The sequence below is a fragment of the Ovis aries genome, chromosome 24, assembly GCF_016772045.2.
Source record: "Ovis aries strain OAR_USU_Benz2616 breed Rambouillet chromosome 24, ARS-UI_Ramb_v3.0, whole genome shotgun sequence".
In the NCBI taxonomy this organism is placed as follows: domain Eukaryota; kingdom Metazoa; phylum Chordata; class Mammalia; order Artiodactyla; family Bovidae; genus Ovis; species Ovis aries.
This window is the reverse complement of record NC_056077.1, coordinates 17,415,806-17,441,631: the sequence shown is the minus strand read 5'-3', so window position 1 is coordinate 17,441,631 and position 25,826 is coordinate 17,415,806. Positions and strand designations below refer to the sequence as shown.

General features: G+C 41.1%; 1 protein-coding gene across 2 annotated transcripts in view; it reads left to right on the top strand.

The window, feature by feature from the left end:
- The window catches only part of TMC7 (transmembrane channel like 7), a 58,202-nt gene that overhangs the window by 22,426 nt on the left and 9,950 nt on the right, over positions 1 to 25,826 (top strand). For both annotated transcript variants that reach the window (XM_060405887.1, XM_004020800.6), the window contains exons 5-14: positions 3,083 to 3,165; positions 9,084 to 9,229; positions 12,465 to 12,612; positions 13,855 to 14,028; positions 15,109 to 15,266; positions 17,408 to 17,525; positions 17,824 to 17,921; positions 19,559 to 19,745; positions 21,936 to 22,066; positions 25,311 to 25,466. In XM_060405887.1, the coding sequence (XP_060261870.1) occupies positions 3,083 to 3,165; positions 9,084 to 9,229; positions 12,465 to 12,612; positions 13,855 to 14,028; positions 15,109 to 15,266; positions 17,408 to 17,525; positions 17,824 to 17,921; positions 19,559 to 19,745; positions 21,936 to 22,066; positions 25,311 to 25,466 (1,399 nt within the window). The remainder of the gene's footprint in view (positions 1 to 3,082; positions 3,166 to 9,083; positions 9,230 to 12,464; positions 12,613 to 13,854; positions 14,029 to 15,108; positions 15,267 to 17,407; positions 17,526 to 17,823; positions 17,922 to 19,558; positions 19,746 to 21,935; positions 22,067 to 25,310; positions 25,467 to 25,826) is intronic.

Genomic DNA, 25,826 nt, shown 5'->3' with positions numbered 1-25,826 from the left:
CTCCTCTCTGGAGCCCAAGCTGATGGAGCAGCCTGTCTTCGGACCACTGGCAGTCACGATGTCCAGAGAAAAAAGAGTCGTGGCAAACATGTGCTGGCTCCTCATGCTTCTGCCTGGAGATGACACACATCCTTTTTACCGCATCTTATTAGCCAGGGCAAGTCACTCGCCACTCCTGGATTCAGCAAGGCATTTGGGAGAAGCAGTGAAGGGTAGAAAGTGGAATATTTAGTAAACATAATACAGTCTACTCCAGTGACTTTATTTCAGGCTTTTGTCTCCCAGAATGGTGATGCTCAGGTTGCCATTCATTAAACACTAGTTATTTGCCAGACTCTGTGGCAGTAACGGGGCTGTGTTTTCTTACTGAATGCTCGGCATGTTTTGCTTCCATCACGTGACTCCTTCCCCAGAAGAACTCTCTCTAAAGTCACTACTGTGGCCCTCAGCATTCCTCTTCATCACCTTTGTTTTTGTTTTAATTCTATGACACTTAAAAATCGAATGAGAATAACGTGGAGATCCTGACTCTGAGTGCCTACTGTATGCCCGATGCTGAATTCTCATTTCGCAGATAAATATCACCTGCTGCTATGGGAAGACCCTGGGTTCAGTTTCAAGGCCCACTTCCGCTAGTTGGTTAGACTGTCTGAGCCTCATTTTCCTTATTTGTAGAAAGTGATGATATAAATAGTGAGACAGTTGTTTCATTATTCAGCTAATACTATACTATTTAATACTTGGGTCATTAAAAATGTTTACTATTTAGATTATAAATAATTAAAAACAATATAAAGTATATTATTTAATATGGAAAAAATTTTAAGTATAAGTAATGATTATTTAATCCATATTCATAATTTTTAAATGAGTATTAAATAAGATAATACAGTGCTTTGCCCATGGAAAGTGCTTAATAAATGGCAGCTGTTATTTATTTATTTAGTATTATTTCTTTCTAGAAGAACTGAAAACCATTCTGTCTCACTGGGCACCACTGCCTGTTTAGTGGTCCCTTCAGCTGTGAGCAGGGCCTTGGGCAGAGGGAGGCCACCCTCTTGGAGGAAATGGAGCTGAACTCTGAGCGTGGATGCCACAAGTCTCTGCTTTCTCATTATTTCCTTTGACTACATCCTCCTCCCATGCATGCTTTTTTTTTTTTTTTACTTACCTACTAGACTTTGTGCCTTCAGGAAAGAATCAGAAGTCCTTCTCTTCCTTTTCTTACCTTCCTTCCCTTTTCATTCTTTCAGTGTTTATTGAGTACCTGCTGTGTGCCAGCCCCTAATTCAGGTCCTGGCAGGAGCTACCACACCTGAGTCCATGTAGTGCCCTCTAGCAAAGGATGGGGGTTAGGAAGGGATCGCATGACGAGGCATGTGAAGGATGAATTTGCCTGTGGGGAGGGGAAAGGATAGGGTACTGAGAGGCTGGACACCAGGACGCTGGAGGGGTCCCCTGAGCCCTCTGTGAAGACAAGTGAGCCCAGCAGGACAAGGAGAAGGCTTCCACTGGAGAACTTGGGGAAGCATCTTCATGCAGACGAACAGCAGCTGCAGCGGTTCAGAGATGAGAATGACTCAGCATGTTGGAGCCGTGAGAAGCCTAGTGTGGCTGGTGCGCACACTTCCTGGGAAGGGCCAGATAGTCAATATTTCAGGATTGGTAGGCCATACGGTCTCTGTTGCAACTACTCAGTGCTGCCATGATGGCACAAAAATGACCATGGATAGATGTCCTGAATGAGCTTGGCTGTGTTCTGATAACACAGTACTGACAAAAAGAGGCCACTGGCCAAATTTGGCCCTTGGGGACAGGGTGACGGCAGAGAAGCAGCCATCTCATTCCATCTTCCTGACTCTGCTCCCAAACAGAGTGACTGTCTCCCTCCTCTTTACCTCTAATACTGTGTTCATAAAGCATTTGAGTACCTTACATATAGCTGACTCCCACTTGCTTTTTCTCCTGCTAGATGGTAAGCTTTTCAAAGGCAGTAACTTCTACTTACTCATCATTTTATCTCCAACATCTACCTGATGCATAGTAACTAAGAAGTGTTTGTTGGATGAATAAATAAGCACTCACATTAGAATTATAAAATAGAAAAGCTGGGATTGGCCTTGGAGAAACTGGTTCAACTCTCTTATTTTAACAAAGGGGAAACTAAGGCCCAGAGAAGGGGTAATAGATTGGATTATTTTCCCCAGTTTTTCACTCTCCTGTAATTGTGACTTGGAGAGCCTCCCACTGTGGGCTGAGAATACTTTCTGACCACACTGATATTGCACGTGGCTATGTGACTTGTTTTGTCCAGTGGAATTTTAGCTTGAAATGGCTTTATGTGGTTGGCCTGCCTTATAAGAAGAGTCATGAAGAGAGCACCCCCCAGATAGCCATTGCATCTCGAGTCTGTCCGCTGAGTGGAGTCATACAGAGAAGACCTCCATGTATCTGGGAGCCTGGTATCCATCCTGGCTTATCCTGAATGAGCTTCATGTTCTCAAACTGCAGACCATGAAGGAGAAAATAAATTTTTGGAGGTTAAGTCATTGAGACTTGGGGCTATTTATTACACAGCAATAGCTGACTGATACAAAGGAAGTGAATTGGTTGATCAAGCACAACGTAGTGTCACTAAAATTGGTGTTCACTAAAATTTCTTGATCAGTTTTACATAGGTAAATATGTGGTTTTTTTTAGAGTGAAACAGCTTGTTAATTTAGATATCTTTTAAAATTGGATACGCTTAAAATGCAATAATAATTATATCAGCCACATCTTCTAAAACATGTGCAAACATGAACTCCAAAACATAAAATACCAATATAGTCAGAAAACTTGTACTGTATTAGACCCTTATACAAAATGAATAGAGAAACGTATATCCCTAGATACTTAGAATAGTGAAAGGGGAGAATGGTACTGTACTTGCTGCACTGGGGTTTGGGTTGCAAATAGATTCATAAACACAGCTATACGTAACTGTATATGACTACATATACATGCATTTATACACAAATTATGATAAGGTTCTAAAGACTGAGGCTGTTTCCACTGATGTTCTTGTTTTTGTGTTTTACAGATATTCAATGCACAGTGTATCCAATAAGTAGTTCTGGACTCATTTACTTTTACAGTTATATCATAGACTTACTTTCTGGCACTGTAAGTATTTAACATAATTCTGGATTTGGATCCTCAGTACTGAAATAGGTTTCTGAATGTCTGCAGTGAGAGTCAAACATGAGTGTTGACACAAGTATTGGGTATAAAAGTAGTATTTGCAGGGACCTTATCGGCAAGGATGAAGTTCATCCACCCCTGCATATACAGGAAAAGTGCTTTGTCACTTTCAACCCTTGGCTTTTGCCTAATGCCTGCCACCTTCTTATTGACCTGTCACAAAATCTGAGATCCCCTATAGACAGAAGCTTCAGTGAATATAAACCCAGATAGAATGTGTTTAACTTCTCTGATGCTGAAAAACCTTAACATTTTGTAGTCCTAGACCACCTGGATGAAAGCTATGACTCCTCTGCCCAGAAATTACACACACAAGCATGTGTGGTGCACACATGCACAACATCCACGCACACGCACACACAACTGTGCACACACAGATATGCCCCATGAAATCTCTTAAAAGACTATTGAGATGTGTGCTTAGTCGCTCAGTTGTGTCCGACTCTGTGACCCGTGAACGATAGCCCACCAGGCTTCTCTGTCCATGGGGATTCTCCAGGCAAGAGTACTGGAGTGGCTTGCCATGCCCTCCTCCAGGGAATCTTCCCAACGCAGGGATCAAACCCAGGTCTCCTGCATTGCAGGCAGATTCTTTACCATCTGAACTACTAGGGAAGCCCTGAAAGACTATTAATCCCATGTTAACTCTGATGCTCTGAAATGGAATTAATGTCATCCTTCCTATGATAGTTCCAAAGATTTTCTTTTCTTTTTATTCTTGACTCTAAAAAATGATTTTTTGTGTGTGCTTTCATTTTTTTAATCCCACTTTTTTTCAGCAAATAAGAGTGCCCACGAAAAGTGGCTGTCTCTGCCTTCTGGACTAGGGTTACTCAGCCTTGGACCTCATACTCCTATATTACAGGCCTGTCCTGTGCCCTGGGGGGCATTACAGCATCCTGCCTTCCTTCCACTCAGTGCCAGTAGCAGCCCCACAGCTGTGACAACCAAACATGTCTCCAGACGTTCCCAGATGTTTCCTGGGGCACGGAATTGCCCCAGGTTGAGAACCACTTCTTTACATGTTTTTTAAAACTGTTGTTTAGTCACTAAGTGGACAATATGTAATTGTCGTTGTCTTTTGCAACCCCATGGAAAACACAACTATATTAAAATATCTTTCTGAAGGTTACTGGTATTAAAATGCCATGTCATCGAACATTTCTAAATTAACAAATAGAAAGCTTCGAATTTGCCCACTGTGTTCAATTTTGAAAAAGTGGTTCTTACATCTCTGCTATCATGTTCTCCTTAGAACAACTGAGAGGAATTGTCAGGTGGGTGTTAAAATGTCCACTGTGCAAATTGGAAAACTCAAACTTGCAAACTATACAAGGAGAGAGGCAAGTCAGTGACTCACCCGAGGTAAATGCTGGTGAGATCACATCCCAGAACTGCGGTTAGCCCCATTTGGTTTGGTCATATCCCATAAGTGAAGTTTCTCCTTGTGGAGCTCTGCACACCGTGATCATCTTCATCATAGAAAAGATTTTATAGAAGACTTAGATGCACTTGATCATAAATATTCAGTAAATTATGCATGATGAAAAATAGCCCTGCCCCAAAGAACGAAGTTTCTATAGTGATGAGAATGTTCTGAATCTATGCTGTGAAATTCAGCAGCCACTCACTCTTAAGTACTTGAGTTACGTGGCTACTGTGACCAAGAAATTGAATTTCAATTTTATTGTTCATTTCAATTTCAATTTATTTGTTTTCAATAGGTGTTTTAAAAACCATTCAACACACATTACCGAATGGCCATCACGTACATTCCCTGTGATGTCACGGTTCTCACCTATGCAAGCAAGTTGCAGATTTACACATAGTTTTCATGTGTTTTTAAACACTTCTGTTCATGTTTATGGAATGAGCAGAGCACCTACTCCTGCTACAGGATGTTCTATGTAGTAAGCAAATGCTACTTGAACATATTTCTTACAATGTTTTTTTAACATTTCTATATATATTACAAAACGACTGTCACATCCACTCGTGGAAATACTGGGATTCATTTCTCCATGTGTGTTTCAAGTCTGTAGCAGTCTTACAGACTTCTCTCACGCTGACTTTTAAACACTTTTCTACATGCATTACAGAATTGACATCCCATGCATTGACTAAAATAAAAGTATTCTGAGCATATTGAGCATGTAGCGCGTTGACAACCATCTTTTGTCCTGTGGTTTTAAAATCTTGACTAATGTAGTAGAGTATGCCTGTCGCATTTCGTCACTAAAAAACACAGTTTTCAACACAGCAAGTAAGTAGCATTCTTACATCTTTTGTGTGTGTTTTTTAAAAACTGAGATCTGATTGACATATAGTGTTATATACACTTGAGAATGTACAATCTTTTGATACATTCACGTATTATAATATGATGACTACAGTAGTTTTAGCTAATAACCTTTATCATGTCACATGTAAATTTAAATTTAAATAGGCCCAGGAGGGAGCTGGCCACAGAGATTAAGCAGTGGCTTGCCTTTGCTGAAAACAATTGAGCCAAGCTCATGATCACACCAGAGAAATTGTTTTCCGGGCCCAGTGGACCTTTGTCCTGTTACGCTACTTGACTGAGGACAGTCCTGATACCAACCCAGGGCAATAAAGACAGGCTTTGTGTAGTTGGGCAAGTTTTATGGCCTGTATGCCCCAGTTACAAAAAAATATGGAGTCTTGTGTTTCTCCATCTTTTATTTTCCTATTAAAAATTTACTTAACTATTCAGTATAAGAATACATGGTTTTCATCAGAAATATAAGACTTAATGAGTGAAAAATAAAATTACTTCTTCCCAGAGACCACTAATCCCTTCACACCATGGTTCAGCGCTTTCTCCACCTTTCCTATGCACTTATATGGGCTTCTTAATATACTACAGTATGGATTTTTCATGATCTAGCCAGTCCCTGATTGATGAACATTCAGATTGTTTCCATTTTCCCCTTTCTAAACAATACTGTAGTGAACATCTATTTGCTATGTATACTATTTCTCTTCTCTGTATATTTCCTTCTTCACTCTCCTAGAATGTTCTATCCTTGCTATTCAAGGAGGAGTCTGAGGTGAACTCATTTATTCCCACCGTAAGAGTCGTGGACTTTTCTCTGCTGTATTTTCTCATAGGGTTCCTTTGGGCTTGGAGAGGGGGGGCATTGTTTTGTTTCATTTTTCTCTGATAATAGCTTTATTGAGGTACAAGTCACATATTGTACAATTCACCCATTTAAAGTGTACAATTCACTGGTTTTTGGTATATTCATAGAGTTATGCAGCCATTACCGCAATCAATTTTAGAATATTTTTATCACCTCAAAAAGAAACCTGTACCCATTATCACCTACCAATTCCGCTAATCAATGCTAAGCAACCATTAATCTACCTTCTGTCTCTATGAAATGCTTATCCATGACATTTCTTGTAAGTGGAATCGTATAATACAAGATCTTTTGTCTCTAACTTCTTGGCATATTTTTAAAGTTCATGCACGTTGGAGCTTCTGTCAGTCTTTGATTCCTTGTTGTGGCCAAGTAAGAGTACGTCGTGTGGAAATACTGCGTTTTGTTTATACAGTCATAATGGACATCAGGATGGCTTTCACCTTTTGTCTATTATGAATAATGACGCTAAAAATATTCATGTTCAAGATTTTGTGTGCACACATCTTTTCACTTCTTTGAGGAGTGGAAATCACCGGGTCAGATGTTTAACTTTTTGAGGGACTGCCAAACTTTTCCACAGTGGCTGTATGCTTTCCATCCTCACTAGCACTGAATAAGTCTGATGTGTCTCCTACATCCTTGCCAGCACTCGCTGTTACCTGGCCTTTTGATTATAGTCACCCTAATTTGTGTGTGGTAGAATTTCTTTGTGGTTTGATTTGCATTTCTCTAATGAATAATGTTGATCATCTTTTCATGTGCTTATTGGTCTTTTGTGTATCTTCTTAGAATAAATGTCTGTTTGGATTCTTTTTTTTAGTTTTAATTGGATTATCTATGTTTTTACTGTTGAGTTATAAGAGTTTTTCTCAATCTTCTAGATGTGCGGTTCTCAGTCACTCAGTCATATCTGACTCTTTGCCACCCCATGGACTGTAGCCCTCCAGGCTCCTCTGTCCATAGAATTTTCCAGGCAAGAATACTGGAGTGGGTTGCCCTTTCCTTCTCCAAATATTATAGATACAAATACTTTATCATGTATATGATTTATAAATATTTTCTCCCCTTCTCTGGATTGTCATCTCACTTTCTTGATAGTGTCCTTAGAAGCACAAAAGTTTTTTATTTTTTATGAAGTCCAGTTTCTTTTCTCTGTTATCGCTTGTGCTTTTGGTGTCATATCTAATAATCCATTGCCAGATTCAAAATCATGTGGATTTAACTCTCTATCCTCTTCTAAGAGTTTTATAGCTTTAGTTTTTACATTTAGGCCTTTGGTCTATTTTAGGTGAAAATTTATAGATAGGGTAAGGTAGGGGCTCCGCTTTATTTTATTTTTTGCATGTGGCTATCCAGAGAGGAGCCTGGCAGATTGCAAAGAGTTGGACACGACTGAGCAACCAAGTGTGCGTGCACACCCTGTTGTCTCAGCAGTGTCTCTTTTTCCCCTTATCAAAAATCAGCTGACCACGGATGTATGGGTTTCATTTTTGGACTCAGTTCTATTCCATTTACCTAGACATCTATTCTTACCCTAGTATCACATTGTTTTGGTTAGCGTTGTTTTGTTGTAAGTTTTGAAATTGGGATATGTTAGTCTTACAACTTTATTTTTCTCATTCAAGATTATTTTGGCTATTCTGAGACCCCTGCAATTCTATATGAATTTTAGGATTATCTTAGCAGTTTCTCATAGAAGCCAGCTGGGATTCCAATAGTGATGTGTTGATTCTGTAGACCAGTTTGGGGAGAGTTGCCATGGATCTCATGATCCATGGACAAGGGATGTTTTCCCATTTACTTAGCTCTTGTTTAATTTTTAAAACAATGTTTTATGGTTTTAAGAATCTAAGGTTTATACTTGATTTGTTAAATCTGTTCCTAAGGATGTTATTTTTTTTGCTGTTATTGCACATGGGATTGTTTCCTTAATTTCATTTTTGGATTGTACCCCTATGTATTTTCAATGCTCAGACTTTATCTGTGCTTTATTTCCCAAACCCTAATTGAGCAGCTATATACTTCTGGAATTTTTTTTAATTGGTCTAAATTTTAAAATTAATTTTAAAAAATTGAAATATTAGTTGATTTACAGTGTTGTTAATTACTGTTGTGCACCAAAGTGATTCAGTTATATGTATGTTTGTATAAATATGTATATATATCTTTTTTTTTATCACATTGTATGGCACGTGAGATCTTAGTTCCCTGACCAGGGATTGAACCCATGCCTCCTGTGTTGAAAGTGCGGAGTCTTAAGAACTAGACCACCAGGGAAGTCCAGTACATTATTTTTTTTCTAATATACTCCTACTGTACAGCACAGAGCTTGTTTATCCATTATTTATATAAAAGCTTACATATGCTCACTCCCAACGTCCTCATCTTTGACTACCAGTTTGTTCTCTATATTCATGATTCTGTTTCTATTTGTGTCGTATTTTAGACTCCCACATATAAGTGATATCATGTGGTATTTGACTTTCTGACTTCACTTAGTTTGATAATCTCTAGTTGTATCCATGTTGCTACAGATCTGGAATTTTTCCAGTCTCTGGGAATTCAGGGATGAACAATGACACTGGAATGTGAATTCCTTGAGGTGGAGACTGGTTTCCTGGTTTCCTGCAGTCAGTTCACCAATCTGACCTCATGCCCTTGGCTTTATTTCAGGGTTTCCTGGAGGATACCTACCTCTTTTATGGACATTACACCATTGATGGGGTGAAATTTCAGAATTTCACCTATGATCTGCCTCTGGCTTATTTGTTAAGCACAATTGCCTACCTGGCTCTGAGCCTTGTTTGGATAGTGAAAAGGTACAGTTTATCTTGTCATTGTGTTCTTTTTGAATTACTCTTGATGGTTGGAGTCTCTTGGAGATCTGTGGACTCTGGGAGCCATTGCCCAAAGGATGAGAAGAATCCAAGGGTGGGCTTTATGGAAAAAAAGATTTGTCAATGTGCTGGAGGCTGTGGAGACCTGGAGGAAATGGAGGCAGCATTTGGGAGCTGGAGTAGCAGCCTGGAGTTTTCAGTCAATCACTGTTGAATACATTCCCCCAGCATTATCTTTGATCTGGTGTGTATGCTAACAGGTCTCTATTGGGTTGCAAGTAGCAGAATCCCAACTCTGACTAACTGGGTTAAAGGGGTAGTGAGTGGCTGAGAGAACCAAGGAAGAGAGGAAACTCCAGATTATAGGAAGGACAAGGATGGATTCAAAACAACTCAAAGCACGGGCTCCTGCATCTCTGATTCTGCTGGTGGCAGCTTCCTTGTGTGGAGTCCCAGGGTCACAAGCTCAGAAATCCTCTGAAGGAACTCATTGGCTCTGCTTCCTTCAGGCACCCAGTCCTGACCCTTCAGTTGTGGCCAGTGGGTTAGGGTCATATGTGATTATGGCATTTCCCATGGTGGACAGATATTTTAGTGGGAGATGTCAATTCCAAGAAAAATGAGGAATATTAATTATTTTAAGTTACTTTAACAAACAACTGTCCCCGAAAGTACAGTGGCCCAACACGATGAAAGTTACACGTGAACATCTTTACGTGAAGTTCTTAGTGGGCGCAGGTTAGTGTAGAAGACTCCTTCTCAGTCCTGCCAGAGCTCAGGCTGACTGAAGTTTAGCCATCGTCTGCACGTGTGGCTTTCCTGTTCCTCTGGAGGGCTGGAAGGGAAAACGACCTTGGAGGAGAATCACACGGAAGGTGTTTCTGGGCTCAGCCTGAGAGTGATGGACTTCACTCACATTCCATCAGTATAGCTTAGTCACGTGATCACAGCTCACTGCAGGGAAGGCTGAGAAATGTTGTCCTTGCCTGGAAGCCACTTCCCAGCACTTGTGCTACGCTATGGAAGGAGAGCCACGCATTCCTGATGGGCGGCTTACTGTCTCCAGTGCAAGTGGGAAGCTTGGATGAACGCCTCTCTTACCCACTTCATTGTCCCTATAAAGCCAGGCAGTGCTATAAGCCATGGGGCTGTGAAGCTCCTTATTACAGATGTAGAAGAGACCAGGCTGGTAAAGTCTGAGTTCGTCCTCCATGGAGACCAGGGATCACCACCACAGAGAAAACCCCAGAGCCCACTAGGTACTTGTGTCCTGAGTCAGAATCTATGAGATGGAAATGATCTGATGTGTGTCTATCCCCCACCAGACAGACAGCACACTGACAGGAAAGAGCGGTCATTCTGCTCATCTTGAGGGCGGAAAGATGCTTGGGTAAGAAATGTTGGTTGACTGGGGCTCTGGCTTTGCTGTTTGTGCTTGTGGTAGGGGCACACCCAAGTTTTATGGACCTTCTGTGTAGACAATATGGAGGGAACCTCTGTAAGACAAAGAGCATGGGAATATCTTTTGCATGTTATAAAAAATAAAAAGACCTCATGAATGTGTTGCTAGAGGTGCTTCTGGGGCCTTGGAAGGGGCCCTGAAGAAGAAGCTTTATTAGCTGAACAGTGAATCCACCTGCGGGTCTTGATTGAGCTCTTTCACCTAATGGCCTTGATTGTTTCATGGTAAGGCCTGCAGAGAGGATGCCTGTGATGTGATGGGGAGCGGCCTCCCCAGGGAGGAGGAAGTGCTTTAGGGTAGCAAAGAGAGTGGACTTGGGGTCCAGAGACCAAGGTTCAAATGTCACTCCACCTCTTTGGACCTCATTTTCTTCATCTGTGAAATGCACAGACCTAGAAGGGTTGTTGGGAGGATTAACTGAAACAGGGCAGGTAAAGAACTTAGCACTGGGCTTGGCACCTTGTAGACATTTAAAATTAAAATCATTATCACCATCATCGTCACCACTCAACTAGCCCCAGTTCTGCCTCTAGCCCTCTGGACCTAGGAAATAATTTTTCCCTTCTCTAGATCTTAGTTTTCTCATCTGTAAAATGTAGGTTTGGTCTAAATCAGACCATTCAACTGGAGTGGGACCTCAGAATCACCATGGAGCTTTACAAGTAGCATAATTCTGGATGCACCCCCCGACATGAGACATACTGAATTAAAAATCTCAGGATATGGAATCACCTGGGAGTCTACATTTTGGAAAAGCAGCCCAGCTGGTTCTGGCATAAATGCCTTGCTATGAACCTTTGGCAGAATGACTGATTGCTATAATTCCTTCCACTTCTATTTGTGTTCACAACTCAGTAGCCAATCCTAAAAATACCCTGGTTTGTCTACAGAGTGTGTGGCATTTGATGTTTTTATTGCTATATCAAGTGTCAGAGTATGTTTTCCAGAAAAGCATTTGAATGAGTATTGATTATGAACTTGTGCAACAGAGTTGTGTCTGACTTGAGCAGGTGCTCACTAAATATTTGGTTATTTTACTGTTTAAGGCATTTATTCATGCATTTATTTATCAGATGGATAGTGGTTATATTTATATCCAGGCCCTCTGGATATAAAGGTAGCAAGACAGCCAGGGTACTTGTCTTCAAGGAATTTAAAATTTAGTCAGGATAAGGACTTACAAACACAGTGAACACATTGAATAACATGATTGTAGGTTAGGTTATTGCTGTCAGGGAAAGTAAAGAGACTGACTTGAAGTCAGAAACCACACTTTAGATGAGATAGTGGGGGAATCTATGGAAGAAAGGGGTATTGGAGTGAAACAACAGGGAATAAGAAGGCAGCCATAGGAAGAGGGGAGGGCAGAGAGACCTTTGCAAGTGCAAAGGCCCTGAGGCTGCAGGAGAGGTTTGGTGTTTATGGAAAAGAAAAAAGCTATTGTCATTACAGCAGAGTGGCTTTCTGGGAGGAAAGATGGTGCCATGCAGAATCCTATAGGACTCAAGGGTATGTTGAGTTCGGATTATATTCCAGCTGTGGAAAAAGGTCATTGAATGGATAAAGGGACCGATTTTCAACACTGAGATGCCTGGTTGTCTGCTCCGTATTTAGAATGGTCCAGAGCTGGGCCATGCATGTCAAAATCGGTGGAAGGTGCAGTCACGTGTATATCCTTTTAATTTTAGGCAAAGCCAGTCCACAGGCCTGTGTTTTGTTGTTGTAATAAAATGGATAATCATGTTTTGGGGTCAGGTCGGTGGAAGGGTTCAAAATCAACCTGATCCGGAGTGAGGAGCACTTCCAGAGTTACTGCAACAAGATCTTTGCCGGCTGGGACTTCTGCATCACCAACCGCAGCATGGCGGACCTGAAGCACAGCAGCCTGCGCTATGAGCTCCGGGTGAGTGCTGCTCAGCTCTCTCTTGGTGGGAGCTGGGGTTGCAGCCTGCAGAGGAGCTAGTGGGGGCCGGGCTGTCCTGCTTAGGTACCTTCCCCTGTGAGGTTTTCAAGAGCTTTTTGAAGAACTACTCCCTGAGGTTGATCACTTTAGCTCCAAGCATAAAGCTGGTGAACTGGAGCTGGGCAAAGAGATGGTATCTTCCCTTCTCAGAACATTTTTTTTTTTAAATTTAGGAAACTTATTTTAATCCTAGTTGAAGAAAACTGATTCTTTTTTTAAAAATGTTTTTGGAGTATAGTTGATTTACAAAGTTGTGTTAGTTTCAGATGAACAGCAATGTGATTCAGTTATTACATACACTTATGTTCATTCTCTTTTAGATTATTTTCTAATGTAGATGATCACAGAATACTGAGTAGAGTTCCATGTGTTATACACAGTAGGTCCTTGTTGGTTTGTACTGTTATTTTTCCGCTTGATGAGAACCTGTCATAAACCAGGAGAAACAGAGCGTAAGACAGGACAAATAGAACTGTGAATGCTATGATGATAAGGTGGATGCAGAGACTATGAAAATACAGAAGTTCCAAATTAATCAGGATAAAAGGAGTAACAAATATCATCTTTGTCAAACCTGCCCCAAAAGGAGGAGAGACAGATGATATCAAAAGATTAACAACAATGAGATGGAAGCAATCAAACCAGGTGTATTCTTTGTTTAAAGAAATAATGCCTGCTGGGCTGTTTAGTCACTCAATTGGGTCTGACTCCATGTGAGCCCATGACCTGAAGCCCACCAGGCTTCTCTGTCCATGGGGATATTCCAGACAAGAATACTGGAGTGAGTTGCCATGCTCTCCTCTAGGGGATCCTCCTGACTCAAGAATTGAACCAAGGGTTCCTGCATTGCAACTGAATTCTTTACCAGCTGAGCTACCAGGGAAGCCCCACAATGCCTACTGCATAATTACTACATTAGATAATGTCCTAAATGGGTTATAGTTCAGTTTTCACATATATTGCAAAATCTAATTGCAATCTTAATAGGAGGTTCTGCCTTCACTTAAGCTTTTAGTAGACTTGGAAACTGGTTGGGCTTGGTCTGAGAGGATATCCTGGGGGAGATGAGTATTTAAGGAAACTGTAAAGATGGAGAGGAAGGGTATGACAATGAGTCACATTTTCCACCCCTAAATATCCCTTCATCCCAGTGCTCACAAATGAGTTTTCTTTGATTCTCAGGCAGATCTGGAGGAGGAAAGAATACGGCAAAAAATAGCAGAAAGGACCTCGGAAGAAACGATACGAATTTACTCTTTGAGACTATTTTTGAACTGTATTGTGCTGGCCGTTTTAGCAGCATGCTTTTATGCAATCTACAAAGCAACTATATTCTCTCAAGAACACATGAAAAAAGTAAGTGCTCCGTGCAAGTCAATTTAACTTTTACTCCGGTAGGGCGTTATGTATGCTAAGTGTATTGCAAACCTGCAAGGGAGATAACTATCATCGTTCTGTTTTACATATGGGAATATACGTTTGGCTGATATGACAAAAAACCTAAAATCAGACTGACCAATTTTTTATTTTCAGTAGGGAAAAAAGCATCCAAAATAGACTGTTTGGGGTACCTACTCCTCCTGGAATTTACGGTATTCAAGTCTAGGCTGGACTGCCTGGATTTAAGCCCCAACTGTACTACTTTAATAACTAGGTTAAGGGGCCTCAGTTTACCTAAAATAACAGTGGTTTAAAAAATCCTAGTTGGTCTAGTGGCTCTGCTTCATGAAATCAGCTGTCAAGGGTCTTGTAGCTCTGCCTTCCTTAGGATGTGGCCTTCCTTATGGCACAGGGTGGCCCACCAGCCAGTGGGGAGGAAGTGAAGGCGATGGGGGGCAGCACATGGAGGTTGCACTGAAAACTTCTACTTATATCCCTTTGGCCAAAATTCAGTCAAATAGGTAGCCATTTACCTAGGGAGATAGATTGTGTATCAGTGGGTAATTTACAGCATGTTCAAGGCTGTAGTGCTAATTGACCTGGAGTAGCCATTCTCTCCTTTCGTAATAATAGAATTTTGGTGACATATATGGCTATCTGGGATAAAAATAAAATTACAGCCTTGAAAATGCTGTAAATCACCCATTGATCCAGAATGCATGGGTTTTTTAATATTTCACCTTAATAAACCCAGTAGAGCTTGTTTTTCTTTCAGTATGGTACTAGATCATGGTTCCTCTGTTTGAACACCCAAGGAAGAAGATTGCTTAGTTTTAGGTGCCATGTTGAATGAAAAAATGTTTTGTTTCATTTGCTAAATGTATTTGGGTGTTTTTCCCCCTTACAGTTTAATGAGATATGATTGACTTTCAGCAACTGTGTAAGTTTAAGGTGTTGAGCATCATGACTTGACACATGTATAGTTGTGTTCTCTTAAGGTCAGTTCATTTGTGATGCAATTTATTGTACTCCTGACCAGTTTTGTTATCTTCATAGGAAATTGACAAGATGGTTTTTGGAGAGAACCTGTTGATTCTGTACCTGCCTTCCATTGTGATCACACTGGCCAATTTTATCACCCCAATAATCTTTGCCAAGATCATCCACTATGAGGATTATTCCCCAGGCTTTGAGATCCGGCTGACAATCCTTAGGTAATGCCTAGGCATGCCAAACAGGTCACCACTTGTCACCTCCCCTGCCCACAGCAGCCATTGCTAATCAATTGTGGTACCTTTTTCCCTGCTGGGTCAAAATCCTCTTCAGCCTTCAGATAGTCTCCACAAATGACTCAGAGTTTTCACATGCAGAGAAATCTCTTTGACTTAAGCATCTACTCAGCTGTAGTGTATTTTTGGTTCATGTATTAGCACACTGACAGCTGAGCGAATAGGGTGGGTCCTTGGAGGAATGTTGCTCTGAAAATGTTAGAATGACCAGCAGGAGAGTAAGGAAGTGGGAGAGAAGGGAAGGCAGTTAATAAAGGGTATGCTGTTTGGGAAGTTATAACTGGGGCTCGGTTCTGCGGGACAGCTCAGGGAGTTTGCATGGAAAATATCTTTAGGGTTTTCCTACTGAGTAGAATGTTTGTCCTTCAACAAATGTTCACCCTCCCCTGCCTAAGGGTGGCTGAGTCCCAAGGGCATTAACTCCCCCACGAGTTCTATCCCACGGCCCCAATGCGTGGGCCTTGGGAAGAGAGTTACGCTAGAAACTTGCAGTAGGAACCTGAGACTTTTGCTGGAGTGAATGCTGAGAAAAAAGTGGCCCAGACACCGACTGTGTGTGCTACTGTTGCCCTTTTGTAATTTGTTGTAATATCTCTTCTCATACTAAGAAATATTTGGTTTTGTTAAAAATAAATAAATAAATGCCAAGTGTAAAGCTGGACCCAGGGAGTTAACACACATGAGTTAAGGAGGACCAGGTGGGGACTGTGTGAAACCGGAATGTTTTCTTTCTGCTTCTCAAATGCCTCAGATGGTATTTGCATCTTAAAAGAAAACTTTTTATCTTGGAAATTTTCAAATAGGGCTGTATCATGACCCCCTATGTGTGATCATCACTTAGTTCCAACTGTTTACCAACATTTTGCTAGTCTTCTCTCATGCGGTACCCCCACTCTGCTGGAATATTTTAAGCAAATCTCAGGCAACATGGTTCACCTGTAAAAGCTTCAGTGTATCTCTAAAGTGACAAGGACTTTTCTTTTTAAACAGAGCCATCATCATGCCTCAAGGAATTGTCAGGTCCCTGATGGAGCTGCAGAGGGCTTTCTGTGATTGGTTGGTCTTGGTTTATTCAAATCAAGATCCAGAGAAAGGCCCCCTGCTGTGTTGGGTTGTTAATGTTTCTTAAATCCCTTTTGTCCTTTCAAAAGTCCCCCTCCCCTTGTGTTATGCCATTGGTTTGTGAGAGAAGCTGGGGCATTTGTCTTATATAATGTTCTTTATTTGGGGTTTAGATCATTGTTGCTGTATGTGTCTTTTGTTTTTCTATATCCGATCGTCATAATGACTGTGGATTCCGACTTTTTAATTAGATTCCAAATGAGTTTTGAGTTATGGAAGCCTCCCTGGCAATGCTGGGTACTCACACCTCCCAGGAGGACAGAATATCAGATGGATGGTATAGGTTTGCTCCCCAACTCACACGCTTTTTAATGTTTCTATTTCATTTAATTTTTTAAAAATTATAAACCAAACAATAAGTGAACCATTTTTAAAGAAAATGAGCCCTCTGCCCTCCTGTCTTGAATCCACTTCCCCCCAGCAGCCCTTATCTACATGGTTCCTATTGTTCACGCCAACACTCACACATTTTGTTTTCTTTTAAAAATAGGATTGTTTCTACCTGAGACTCTGCAGTGTACTTTTTTTTCCCACTTCTCAATATATCCTAAGCCATCTCTCAAAACTGACACTTAGAAAATTCAGTTAGTTCTTTTCAGGAGTTGTTCTGAGCATGGCTACATCATCATGGACTTCCCAGCTTTCTGATAATTTTTTTTATTTTGCATTTTAAAAAATGTGATTATATATATATATCATGAAATTTACCATCTTAGCCACTTGTAAGTGTGTAATTCAGTGGCACAAAGTACATACTCAGTGTTGTGCCATCATCACTACCGTCATTTCCAGAATTTGCTCATCATCTGAAACTGAAGCCCGGTGCCCATTTGTGGGTTTGCTGTTAAGAAAGGCAACTTCTCTGCACCCAGCCCTGTTCCGAGGGTCCAGCTTGCCCCAAGCCCTTCTCATCCCATGTTCCCCGCCTCCCCTCTTCCCTGCAGGTGCGTCTTCATGCGGCTGGCCACCATCTGTGTGCTGGTGTTCACCCTGGGCTCCAAGATTACATCCTGTGACAACTACTTGTGTGAGCTCTGTGGCTACAACCAGAAACTCTACCCGGTGAGGCTGGGGGGAAGGGTGTCCTACGAGGTGGGTCATTTGTGGGGGGCGGTAGCATCAAGGTCGAGAGAACAGCCCATGGAGCCGAGGGTGTGAATCCCAGGTGATCCTCTTTCTTGCTCTGTAGCTGAGTCTGTCACACCAGGAACTGCTAAGGGTTTGAAAACCCTAGTCGTGCTGGAGCTCAGGGGAGTGTTGGCTGGTGGCCTCCAGACGCACAGGATCGGGGCTGGAAATGACCTCGCTAGAACCTGGCTTTTTCTGCTCCAAGTCAGGCTTGTTTCTCTCTTGGTTTCAGTGCTGGGAGACCCAAGTTGGGCAGGAAATGTACAAGCTGATGATCTTTGACCTCATCATCATCCTGGCTGTGACACTTTTTGTGGATTTTCCTAGAAAGTAAGTGTGAGGGGCACCCCTCTTATCTCCCCCTACCGCTCATCCCCCACAACAGGCTCCCATCACAGCTGCTCTCCACAAAGTGCTGGATGACTCCACATCCTGGAAACCGCTTGACAACCACTGGCGCCTTTCAGACAGCTCCAGGCCGTCACCCCGAGTCCATTATGCGCCCCATTGAAAGGCAGCACAAAGAGCAGAAATGAGGCTGCTTTCCGGGGGACGCCCTCGGGGTGACTTCTTGCCATGTCACAGCCGCGGGCCCTGTTAGTGGAGGCCCTCCAGGCTGCAGTGGACACTGCATTTCCTAATCTGTGTTCAAGCCCAGCACTGCCCGTTTCCTCATCACGTGATCTTGGGCAAGTTACTTAAGCTCTGTGCCTGTTTTCCTACCTGTGAAATGGGAATACTGGCAGTATCCATCTCATATCCCTTTGGTGAAGATTAAATGATAAAATGCAGATAAAAGTACTAAGACCACTCCATGCCACAAAACTCAACAAAACATTAACTGTCATCATCAGGATTATCATTACTATGCCTTCATTAAAAAAATTTTTTTTTCTCAACTTCTTCTTGAGCCCTAAGTGAAACTGTTCACTTAATCACATGTACAAATTCTTTTTTACTCACATGTACAAATTCTCCTGGCCTATGCCAGAAGTTTAATAAACCCATAAAAGTAAACATTGAAAAAGAAACTGTCCTTTTAAAAAAATTACACAAATATGATGTGAATGTTTATATTACAATTTTTTAATATTTAAATAAATATAGAAATTCTGAGAGTAGTGAGAGGCCTCTTGTTACCTTACCCCTAATTCCCCAGACCCACCCCACCTCTCAGAGGTGGCCGTTGTTAACACCTGCGGGTAGATCCAGCCATCCTTAAAAAGAAAACAAAAGCATATTTACATAAATACACATGTAAGTAAACAGAGTCTTGCTGAAAGTGTCCTTTTCTCGCCCACAGATGGGATCATGTTACATTTACATGGGTCCACAGCTTGCTTTTTCCCAACACAAGCAAAATACCATGACTTTACGTGTTAGGACACATATATTTTCCTCATATGTTTTAAAGACTGTCTAATAGTCCGCTGTACACATTGCTTCTAATTTGATGCTGAAGCCCCTGCTGATGGGCACTTAGGTTGTTACCCAGTACTTTTGTTAATATGTGATAATGCTACAGTGAATAGCTGTGTGTTTTTATCTCAGGCCCCTGGTCCTAGGGTTTCTGTAGGAAGCTTCTAGGATTCCATGAGTGGCATACAGGGCGATAAGTCCCTCGTAAGCCATTATCTGTGTGGATGAACAATAGCGCTGTACACAGAGACTGCCCAGGTCATTTACTGTCAAGACAGTGCAGTGCAGTAAGCTGTGTTATAACCCTCTACATTTCAGATGAGAGAAATGAACCTTGTCTAATGTCACTTGGCTGGTAAACTATAGATCTGAGACTTGTACCCTAGTCTTAATGACTCCAGAGTTCACTGTCCTTTGCATCTTCTAGACATGTGACTAACAGTTTGCATGAGAAGTATGCATGGAAACAGCCCTTATTGTGTGGATGTGGTGCTGTGCCTCGGCCGACGCTGGTAGTCCAGGTGGTAAGCTGTCCTGTTTGTTTGCAGGATCCTGGTGACCTACTGTTCCTCCTGGAAGCTTTTTCAGTGCTGGGGAGAGCAGGAGTTTGCCATCCCTGATAATGTTCTGGGGATTGTTTACGGGCAAACCATTTGCTGGATCGGAGCCTTTTTCTCACCCCTTCTTCCTGCAATTGCAACCTTAAAGTTCATTATCATCTTTTACGTGAAAGAGGTGAGGAGAGGTGGGGTTGAGGGGCCGATAACCCGGACCATTCTTGATCTTGCAGGACATTCAGCATACGCATGCCTGGAGCCCACCCAGATCCCATCAGATGTATCAGAATTGCATCCCTTATTTGATATATATATTTTTTTTAATGTGGAAAAAAAATCTTTGAATGGATTTTCACATTTTTATCATTTTGAGAGTTGAAGAATGGTCTTGCTCCTATGGTTTAAATGTTTTTGTATATAGCTAAGAGTTGAGTTGGCAAAGTAATATCTCTGCTTTTCAATATGCTATCTAGGTTGGTCATAACTTTCCTTCCAAGGAGTAAACGTCTACAGTGGTTTGTTTTGGTGATATTTAAGAAAAGGTTTATTATTTAAAATTATTTAATTTTCTGCTTGGCTTTTGGAGCTGGTGCATTTATTTTCAGTTCTCAATTATTTATGTGGCTCCTTAAACAGCTCATACATTGTAGGCATTATACCTGAGCTAAGGGCTCAGTGGGTGAAGTAGCCCTACAGATGACTAATTTATCTTGACTTGTTAAGCAAACTTTTTAAAATTATAGATGTACTATATGCTCACTGTTAAACATTTAAACAGTGCAGGTATGTATTCCATCCCTTCTTCTAGAGGTACCCTCTAATAAGCCCAGCATAATTGAGCACCTAGTATACCAAGCCCTAGGAATTAAAAAATGGAAGTAATAGTAGTATTATTAATAAGTACAACAGTACTAACAGGTGATGATAATACTGTGTCCTCTCACTCTGCTGAACCACTATATAGATGATCACGTAATACTTTAAAGTAAGTACTGTAGTAACCATATTTTATAAATTAGGAAGCTGAAGTTCAGAGAGGTTAAGTAATTGATCCAAGATCACACAGCTTATCAGTGACTCCTGAGATGTGAACCCAAGTTTACCTCACCCCAGAGCTTATGCTGTTAATCCAGTAGGCCGGGCCTTTCATTGGGTCATACTTTCTACCCAGCTGTTTTGGTCTTTGAAGAATGTTCCAGTGCTTTCATTTGAAAACTCAGTTGGCTGAAGTCCCCGTAGGAGAAGTGGATGCCAGAAAGCTCGTAAGAACTTTATCTTCTTCCAGAAAGTATCAGTTAGGCAGTGGCTTCCCAGCGTGTAGCTCAGTAAAGACAGCGCGGGGGTAAGAGAATGGGTCACAGGCGCTGGACTGAGTTCTGACACCCCAGCTTGACTGGCCAGCTGCCCCCAGACACCCTGACCAGACGCAGGGTCCCTCAGCTCACAAGGTGCTCTGCCTGCCGCCGTCACAGGAGCTTGATGCTCCTGAGACAGTAGCTTTCTGCAATACTCAGGAGGAGGTATGTGCCTCTTTCTCTCCCCCGCCCCACCTAATCTCCCCTTCAAGTCTTTCCTTCATTGGAAATATCTATTTTTAATATACAGGAAAGGAACTTATGCACTGGGGGTCCAGTGCAGAGGGTGACGTTTCAGTCCCCAGCCAGAGAGCCTGAAATCCCACATATCATAGCCAAAAAAACTGAAAACGTAAAAACAGAAACATTATTGGAACAGATTCAGTAAAGACTTAATATATGGGAAAAATCCATGTGCATGTAAAAATGCAAGCAAATTATCTCCCATTCTGGTATGTATACATTTAATACATATTTAAACCCCTAAGGAGAATACTTTTTGAATCCTTTCAAATCTTCGTGCTGTATACTGTAAATGTACCACGTTGTATACTCTACCTTATAATTTTATTTGTCAATTATACCTCAGTAAAGCTGAGAAAAGAAATTTAGGGTAAAATGTTTAAAAATTCATTTTTTAAAAAAACAAATGAGATCATACAGTACAAAGTTTTGACATCCCAACTCTTCATTTGACAGTGCCTTATACGAGGTAAAGCTCTCTTGTATTTTCTAAGGGCTAGGTGGCTTTCCATTGTATGGGTCACTTTAACCTTTTAGGAACTACAGTGATAGCTGCTTTGGTTGCTTTCAGTTATTCCCTGTTATCAACAACTGTAGCAGTAAATACCATATACATGTGTTTTGGTGATTTTTTTCATTTTGGTCTATATTGCTGACTACCCGCTGGAAAGGTTATAGCCAATTTATATTCCCACTGTAATGCATGACTGTGCTCATTTATGGAGAAACAGTGCTCTTCATTTTTCCTCTTTCTTCCTTTCTCTCCTTAGATAAGTCTTCTTTATACCTGCAGACCCTCTCCAAGGCAGTTCAGAGCATCCAATTCTAATTTCTTCTTCCTGTTGGTGTTGCTGATTGGACTGTGCTTGGCAATTATACCTCTGACAATCAGCATGGCACGGTAAATATGACTTTCTTTCTAGAACATTCCCTTATTGACTTGCCCCTCTTCTGTGTTAAAGCCTTCTTTGCATTCTTTATTGGCACCAGCAGAGGTCAGTAAGTCACTCCCGGCTGTTAGGTCCACCTTTGTTTTGGAATCACCCTCTGGATGATGAAATATCTTAGTTCACATCTGAACTTGGACTTGGAGGTTTCCCATTGGTTTTGAGAGTGTTGTTTGGGTCTGTTCCACCCGATCCCTTTTCCTAGGACCTCTCTTCTGGTTGCCTTTGGGATTGTTTGCTTCTGATTGTAAAGATAATGCATGGTCACTGAGAAGATTTGGAGTGTCTTCTATGTACCAGGCACTGTTCTAGGTGCTGGGGGTATAAAGACAACTCAGACATGGCACACGGAGTGTATCATCTAGAGCGGAATTTGGAAAGGGGAAATGCTCGGTCCTGAGGATGAGAAATTGAGGGTTCCAGACCCAGTGATGCCACTTCTTCTGTTATAACCATTTATACCAGACGCTGGAAAGAGAGTAAATGACTTAGCCTTTGCAAGCTATATGGTTTCTATAGCACTTATTGGGCTCAACTGATTATATATCATCTATGTTGCAATCTATGCAGCCTGTGTTTCATCTATGTATATAAGCCAGCAGGCAAGACTATGTTCCAGTATAAAAAATAGACTGTGGGCCAGATTTGGTCTGTGGGCTGTAGTTTGCCACTCCTTGTCTTAGTCTCATGGAATTTCATTTCTTTATTTATCTTATTTTGTCCCATTTCTTCATTTTTTTTTTTTCTTATACTGGAGTGGATTGCCATTTCCTACTCCAGGGGATCTTCCCAACCCAGGGATCAAGCCCACGTCTCTTGCACCTCCTGCGTTGGCAGGTGGAGTCTTTACCACTGCGCCACATTTCTTCATCTTTAATTGAAAAGCCTAGAGCTTTGAATTCCTCTCTCAGGTTTTATTATTTTTTAAACTAATTTGAGTCTGTGTCAGTTCAGTTCAGTTGCTCAGTCCTGTCCAACTCCTTGTGACCCCATGGACTGCAGCACGGATTCCCTGTCCATCACCAACTCCCAGAGCTTGCTCAAACTCATGTCCATCAAGTTGGTGATGCCATCCAACCATCTCATCCTCTGTTGTCCCCTTCTTTTCCTGCCTTCCATCTTTCCCAGCATCAGGGTCTTTTCCAATGAGTCAGTTCTTCGCATCAGGTGACCAAAGTCTATATATGTTTATTGTAATGGTAGTATGTTATACATTGAAAAATTCAAGTAGTACAGAAAAGAGTATAAAGAGATTTATTATGAAAAATGTATTTTTTAATGCATATGGAATAATACTGTTTGGCAACTTAATTTGTTTCACTTTTATATTATGTCCTTTTTCCAGGCCAGCACATACAGAACTCTTGTTCTTTTAATTTTTTAACTTTGACTTTTTAAAATAAGAAATGCATTCACATGGCATAGAATTGGAAAAGTATAGACGAGTATGTGGTGGAAATTCATCCTCCAATTCTGTTTCCGGCTACTTAGTTTCTGTCTAAGACAGTCATATCTATATGTGTGTGTGTGTCCCTCTCGGTGGTTCTTTATTCCATTGTATGAATGGATCACAAATTGCTCATCCATTTTCTTAAACAACATTTAGGTTGTTTCCAGGAATCTATTTTTATCCCTGCAGTAGAAAATTTCCTACACAGAACTTTGTGATGTGACTATAGGCAATTCTTGCAAGCCTTAATTTTTTTTTCCCATTGTAATTCTATTTTTCCCTTTTTATTTAAACAATTTTCAAATCTATAGAAAAGTTGAAAAAAACAGCAGCAGCGACAGCTTATATACCCTTTACCTGGATGTCCCAGTTGTTGCATCCTGCTACACTTGTCTTCTCTTCTCTCTATGCATACCTTTTGTGTGTATGCAGATGAACCACACCATGGTTGTAGGCGTCATAGCGTTTCATTCCTAAATAGCTAAACCTTCACTTCCTAAAAGGAAGGACATTCTTCCTATGTATCCACAATAACATTATCACACCTAAGAAAATTAATGCCAGTACCACATTCCTGCCATTGCCAAGTTTCTCCAGTTGTCCCCAAATAGTCTTTTAGAGCTTTATTTTGTAAATGAAGCTCTTTTTCGGGTTTTACTCATTACTTGGTTACCATGTTTCCTTAGTCTTTTTTAACCTTTAATTCTTCAAAAAGTCAAGGCGAGTTTCCTCACCTCTAAATTAACAGGCTGAAGAGTGGTCTCCCCTCATTCTAGAGCTGTCTGTTTTCTCACAGTGTCATTTATCTTGATCTTTTTCTTTTTAATTTCTGATGCTCAATTTATTGCCGTTCTAGACTATCACCAGAGTATCTATCTTCGAGTAACAGGTTCTTTTTTTTTTTTTTTTAACTGAAGTATAGTTGATTTTCAATGTTGTGTTAGTTTTAGGTGTACAACAAAGTGATTTAGTTATATAAATAATATTCTTTTTCAGATTCTTTTCCTTTATAGGTTATTATAAAATACTGAATATAGTTCTCTGTGCTCTACAGTAGGTCCTTGTTGACTATCTGTTTTATATGTATGTAGTGGGTATATGTTAATCCCAAACTTCTAATTTATCCCTACCCATTCTTCACCTTCTCCTTTGGTAACCATAAGTTTGTTTTCTATGTCTGTGGGTCTATTTCTGTTTTGTAAAAAAGTTCATTAATTTTTTTTTTTAGATTACACATACCATTTCTCTGTTTGGCTTACTCCACTTAATATGATGATCTTTAGGTCCATCTATTTGCAGCAAATTGTATTATTTCATTCTTTTTTCTGGCTGAGTAATACTCCAGTGTGTGTGTGTGTGTGTGTGTGTGTGTGTACCACATCTTCCTATTCATTCATCTCTTGCTGGATACTTACACGTTGCTTCCATGCAGTGAACATTGGGGTTCATGTATCTATTCAAATTAGAGTCTTCTCTGGAAATATGCCCAGGAGCGAGACTGCAGGATCATATATGGTAACTCTTTTTTAACTTGATCTTCTGTCCTCGATTTCTTATAAATTGGAAATCAAGTCTAGGGACTTGAGACTTCAGAATAAAGCATTTTTCACTGAGATATTCCAGAAAGCCCATAAGGTGAGGCAGTTCCTTGTGGGCCACTGTTAATGCAGCTTTGTGGGCATGTAGAGGAGGGCTGCCCAGCCTGTGCTGCAGGCCTGGCCTGAGCCCTGTGCTTTGTGTCCTGGCAGCATCCCTTCCTCCAAAGCCTGTGGGCCATTCACCAACTTCAACACCACCTGGGAAGTGGTCCCCAAGACAGTGAGCACCTTCCCCAACTCGCTGCAGACGCTGGTTTACGGCATCACTTCGGAAGCCTTCGCAGTGCCTTTTTTCATGATCATCTGGTAAGTGAGAACCACCTGGGCTCCGCAAGAGCACCATCGAGACTGGTGGGCTGCTCTCCACTGGGAAATGGAGCTCACCTGAGACACTGGTGTGATACTGAACCTCTCTGGGCTGTACTTTACCTAATTCCTAAAATGTTGTAATAATAGTAATTCATTTAGGATATCATTGAACAGGTTCAGGGAGATCCCAAATATAAGGCACTTAGCCAGATGGCTGACTTATAAAATATAACCCAATAAACACTGCATATTATTAGTATTACTGCATATTATTAGTATCACAAAATTAGTTGCTCTTCAGAAAAGGAATTGATAACTGGGCTGAGAGAAGAGTACCAGTGTAGGAGCATGCCCTTG